At 28.0% G+C, this 6,015-nt stretch overlaps 2 protein-coding genes across 2 annotated transcripts in view; one reads left to right on the forward strand and one right to left on the reverse strand.

The window, feature by feature from the left end:
• Nucleotides 1-1,129, reverse strand: part of LOC145255769 (AP-5 complex subunit mu-1-like) — a 77,503-nt gene extending 76,374 nt beyond the window's left edge. The window contains exon 1 of the mRNA XM_080114431.1: nucleotides 983-1,129. Within this exon, the coding sequence (XP_079970557.1) occupies nucleotides 983-1,053 (71 nt within the window). The 5' untranslated portion in view covers nucleotides 1,054-1,129. The remainder of the gene's footprint in view (nucleotides 1-982) is intronic.
• Nucleotides 1,130-1,437: 308 nt separating this feature from the next.
• LOC145255770 (eukaryotic translation initiation factor 3 subunit C-like) overlaps nucleotides 1,438-6,015 on the forward strand; it is a 67,402-nt gene continuing 62,824 nt past the window's right edge. The window contains exon 1 of the mRNA XM_080114432.1: nucleotides 1,438-1,536. The gene's annotated coding sequence lies outside the window, so the exon portion shown is untranslated. The remainder of the gene's footprint in view (nucleotides 1,537-6,015) is intronic.

Genomic DNA, 6,015 nt, shown 5'->3' on the forward strand with positions numbered 1-6,015 from the left:
GAAAAAGTTGTCAAAAAACAAATATATAACAAATAAATGTTATCAAAAGCAAGATAAGTTACTTTTCTACCAAACTGGATATATTTTTCGTGTTTTTATTCAATGTAACATGTTTATTCAGCTCGAAAAGCATACAGTGTTTACCGATGTATTGGAAAATTCAAAATGGCGGCCGACTCTCTCTTTAACACGGTAAGTTCGGAAAAAGGTGTAATAAATAATAAACTCGACAAAATACTGTTAGAAAATCGCTCAATATATGTTTCCGTGACATAAGTTGACATATATTCGGTGTTTTTTTAATAGTATTTTGTCTAGTTTATTATTTATAACACTTTTTCCCGAACTTACCGCGTTAAAGAGAGAGTTGGCCGCCATTTTGAATTTTCCAATACATCGGTAAACAGTAACACTGTATGCTTTTCGAGCTGAATAAACATGTTAAAGTGAATAAAAACACGAAAATTATATCCAGTTTGGTAGAAAAGTAACTTATCTTGCCTTTGATAACATTTATTTGTTATATATTTGTTTTTTGACAACTTTTTCGAATCTATGTGTACAGTAATACAAACCCGCACCTCCATAATAAGAATCCCATTCTCATTTTTCTGTTATGTTGTCATAATTTCTCTTTCGTAAAGTTTTGTTTCAATATTGAATCGAAACTCAAACGAGCATTACGGTAAAAGTCCAGAATAGTTAACACTCGAGAACTCGTAAACAAACAAAACAATTTACATAAAACGCAAAAGACTGAAACTCTCCATCGAATCCAATTAATTTCACCGTGTGGAAGGATTACGAACAAAATCGATAATTTACAATTTTTTCCCAATTAGTTAAGAAAAATTTAAACAAAACAAACTTTGGAACCTAGTGAAAAACTGAAAAACAATCCAGTTTTTTTTAAATATATTTTTTTAAAGTAACCTAGAACATCAAACTAGTGTTTAAATATAATAAAACAATCAGAACAAACCTGGAAAATATTAAACGGGGAGATGTCCCTGGTCCGGCCAGGGAATAAACCCACAAAGCTCTTATTTTCATTTTAAAAATTTAAAAATAACATTGGATTTAAGACGAATTTCTACCATTATTGCAAATGATGTCACATGACTCACTCGAGTACGAAACTATCAAATTATTATTATTATTATTATTATTATTTTATTTTATTTATTAATTTATTAATTTAAAAAAAAAATATATTTACTCAATCTACTTTTATTTATTAATTTATAAATATTTTATAATTATTAATTGAAATATTTATTTAGATTAGCTTATTACGTCATGTCAATTTTATCCGCCTATTAAATCAACCAATAAGTAAGAAAAAATAACTATATTTTTGTTGTATTAATATGATCATATAATTATTTGATTTTAGTATTAATAAAAACCATAATTATTTGTTTTGTTTAATAAAAAGTATTTTAATAAATTTAAATTTCTTTCTACGAAACTAACGCGCTGTATTTGCAGCTTAATCAAGCCAAGTCTTTCTTTACGGCGAGCCTAAAAACTTGTGTGAGTTATTTCTTTTATATATAAATTGTATATGTACATATTTTTTGTAAAATTTGTCAAATATTCTTGCGTTATTTTCCTGAATTTATAAAGAAGTAAACTAAAGTATAAAATAAGCTTTAATTTAATTTGATATAAGTCGAATTTGATTATTTCGCACCAGTCCTAGCGGAATGTAGGAATATACAGTACGGCTAAATAGAATTTGTTCGTGCTGATCATAAAATACATCCTTAATTAACTAAAAAATTAAAAAAAAAAAATTATATTTCAATCTTACAAATCGACCCTTAATGAATCCATAAAAGGAAGTGTAATAAAATTTACAAATCTTTATCCTGAAATCTTTTGTATTCCTGATATCCGTCAGTCTTTCTCGCCCGGTTTTCGATAATAAAATATGGCGCCAGTCACGTTTTCTAAGATGCCACGAGGTTTCTGAATATTAGAAAAAAAAAATCGTTTCTTATTTCAAGTTACTATTAATCCTTTATATTCGTTCACTTCCCACTTTTAGATGCAAATTATTTTATTATTTAGCGATGTGCTATTTTCACTGTAGTCTGTAAAATGTTTAATATTTTTTCTTTTTAAACCAGCTGTCGGAGTTTTAGTAGTAACTTGTATGATTCTTGGTTCAATTGTACTATAGTGCCCAGTGGAATATGTCCCTTAATTCCCTTGTTTTAATTTGACTTAAAATGGTTGGTTTTACATTATGTTGAAAATCAATTTATGTTTTTCACTTACATAAATTTGAACTTTTATTAAAAACATCTTGGTTGACTGATCACAATTTTCTTTTCGACAGTTTGAATGTTATAAATCGTATTGCATTGGTATTTATGGTTGCCATTAAAAAGTTGATTTTTAGGGGTATTCGGGTCCGTTCCTCCCCATTAAATTATAAATGAGAGCAAAAGAAAGGGAAATTGAGGCAACCCTTAAGTGTCACTGTAAAACTTATATGGTGGATTTTTCCACTTTTGAACCATTATCGACGCTCTGAATACAGCATGAGGCGCTTCTACACTATTGGGACAAAATTTCGGAAATCGTAATACTGAATTTAACATGAAAACAATGGTATCTACGTATTCCTCCTATTTTGGAAATGATTATATCCAAAAATGACCAAACTCTATAAGATAGAAAATTATTTATTAAAGAAAATAAAAAATAGAATTTGATGAAAACGATCGTAAGATACGAGCTGAAAAGGGAGGCAAATTTCCGTTTTGATTTAAACAAGATGGCACGATTAAAGTTGTTTCGTTCAATAATTCCATAATCTTCAGGTAATTTCGACTGCATAATTTCGAAGCTACCATTGTAATTTATTAGAATTGACAAAAAAATCAGTTGAAACCATTTTTTTTTTTTTTTTAATCTGAAAATTCCATTTATCGACTACAAAATCTCGTCCCAAGTCTGTAGAAGCGCCGAGTTTGTATTACTATACACATAGATACGAAAAAGTTGTCGAAAAACAAATATAGGTTAATCTGTACGGATAGGGTCCCGAGTCCTGGGAAAAATCGTCTGACGTGAACGAACGGTGTCGAGGCGAAAAATTGCCCCCTTCAATAAAGTGCCGAGTTGTTAACTTAAGAAAGAAAGAAAAAAAAAAAACAGTTCAAATAATTAGTATTTTTTTTTACCCCCCCCCCCTTATAAATTCCACAAATAATTAGAATTTTTGGTATACCGAATTTTTTTTAATTCAGCAGTTCAAATAATTAGAATTAAAAAATAAATAAAATAAACAGTTCAAATAATTAGAATTTAAAAAAAAAAAATTAAAAAAACCTGTCGTATCATGCGCCCTCGGTTGTATTTTCTTTTCGTTACGACACTGACTTTCATCTATCTCCACAATTATTCCGGGGCCCCTTAATTTTGTTGGGGCTGCTAATAATTTCTTCATGTGAAGTGAGGGCACCAGGCACCACCCCGGCGGCCCGGCACCACCTCCTCCAACAATAATTTGTTCCTTTTTACATAGGTCCTTCTTTTCGTAAGATCTCGTAAGAAAATCTGGGTTTGTATTACTCTGTACACATAGATTCGAAAAAGTTGTCAAAAAACAAATATATAACAAATAAATGTGGTAATCGTGAAGAAAGAGAGAGCCTGTTTCCTCCGTTTGACTATAGGTGGCGTTACTGTCTGTCCACCCAGTTACGGAAGCACAAAATGTTTTCAATGCCACTCTTGAAATAAAAATAAATGTTTTTGTTATATTTTAATTTTAAACGTGTTTTTTTTTTTTTTTTTTTTTTTTTGCAAACATATTTAAGTTTTATTTTTTCAAACATATTTACGTTTTTTTTGTTGTTGTTTTTGCAAACATATTTAAGTTTTATTTTTCCAAACATTTACGTTTTGTTGCTTGTTTATTTTCAAACATTTACGTTTTTTTTTTTTTTTGTTTTTTTGCAAGCATAAACTAAATATTTTTAAATATTTTTCTTTTTGAAAAGTTTGCTTATGCACTTATTGTACCGGTACCGCGCTATTTCTTAATAGTAGTTTCAAGTAAGATTCAGGTTTTACAATATCCTTTTTCAAATATATATATATAAATACTCGCGGAAAAGGTAAAATAAGTGCAGAAAATTTAAAAAAAAAAAAAAAAAAAAAAAAGGGAGGGGCTCATAAAAAAGATTTAAAAAAAAAAAAAACGTTGATTTTTTTTTAATCATAAGAGCGTAAAAAATACTCGCCGAAAAACGGTTGTATGTTTAAAAGAAAAATATAGCAAAAACAAACGTAAATGTTTGGAAAAATAAAACTTATATATGTTTGCAAAAACAAAAAAAAACGTAAATGTTTGAAAAAAAATAAAACTTAAAACTGTTTGCAAAAAAAAAAAAAACATGTTTAAAATTAAAATATAACAAAAACATTTATTTTTATTTCAAGGGTAGCATTATATACATTTTGTGCTTCCGTAACGGGGTGGACAGACAGTAACGCCACCTATAGTCAAACCGAGGAAACAGGCTCTCTCTTTCTTCACGATTGCCATAAATGTTATCAAAGGCAAGATAAGTTACTTTTCTACCAAACTGGATATATTTTTGTGTTTTTATTCAATGAAACATGTTTATTCAGCTTGAAAAACATGCAGTGTTTACCGATGTATTGGAAAATTCAAAATGGCGCCCGACTTTCTCTTTAACACGGTAAGTTTGGGAAAACGTGTTATAAATAATAAACTAGAAAAATACTATTAAAAAAACACCGAATATATATGTCAACCTATGTCACGGTAACATATTGAGCGAATTTGAATTTCTAACAGTATTTTGTCTACTTTATTATTTATAACACCTTTTCCCAAACTTACCGTGTTAAAGAGAAAGTCGGGCGCTAGCAGTATCAGAATTTTTGTAGGAATTTTTGACACCCCTAACACGAAACTGCGAATACAATATAAAAATCTCGTAATTTCTCTGTTAAAAGTGGGTTATTTATTTTCTTTATGGATTATACTTCCAAAATAAACTATTACAGTTGTTTTAAAAGTAATAAAAATATTTTTTTTTTTTTTTTTAAAACAGTAATGAATTTTCCGAACTCAATATTTTTCAATTTTTAAACTCAATATTTTTCAATTTTTAAATTTTAAAAATCTATCAAAATTTTTCTATTGATTCTATTTTTACGATATTTTCAGGGTCAATGTGAAATTTTATGTTCTTTCCAATAAACCGAATATAATATTTTAGACAAACGTTTTTTTTTTAAATTCACCCCCCCCCCCCCAAGTGTCACCCATTTTCAACTTTCTCTTAAAAAGTAAATAATTAATTTATGTCGTGGAGTTTTATATATCACAAATTAAAGAGAAAAGGTCAATAAATAATATATTCAAATTTAAAACAAAAAAAAAAATCCCTTTTTTAGAAATTTACCTGTAAAATCCGAAGTTTAAAACCTTATTTTATAAGAACACATTGTTTCTTTTTTGTCTTTTTTTTTTTTTTTTTAATGAAACCTTGGTCCTTGCTCCTTTAATTGAAAAAAAAATTAGGGCTTGAATTACATTTTTTGAGGAGTTATAAGCTTGGAAAGACAGGGGGTCGAATAATTCACGCCTCTCATTTTGAAATGTCTATTAAAAAGTAAATAATTAATTTATGTCGTGGAGTTTTATATATCACAAATTGAAGAGAAAAGGTCAATAAATAATATATTCAAATTTAAAACAAAAAAAAAATCGCTTTTTTAGAAGTTTACCTGTAAAGTCCGAAGTTTAAAACCTTTTTTAAAAAAAAAAACACATTGTTTTTTTTTTTTTTTTTTTTTTTTTTTTTTTTTTTTTTTTTTTTTTAATAAAACCTTGGTCCTTGCTCCTTTAATTGAAAAAAAAAAATTAGGGCTTGAATTACATTTTTCGAGGAGTTATAAGCTTGGAAAGATGGGGTGGAATTATTCACTATTTTCACGAAATTTCTGACACTGCTAGTCGGG

Source organism: Euprymna scolopes, chromosome 31 (genome assembly GCF_053919585.1).
Source record: "Euprymna scolopes isolate OS-2025 chromosome 31, ASM5391958v1, whole genome shotgun sequence".
NCBI lineage: Eukaryota > Metazoa > Mollusca > Cephalopoda > Sepiida > Sepiolidae > Euprymna > Euprymna scolopes.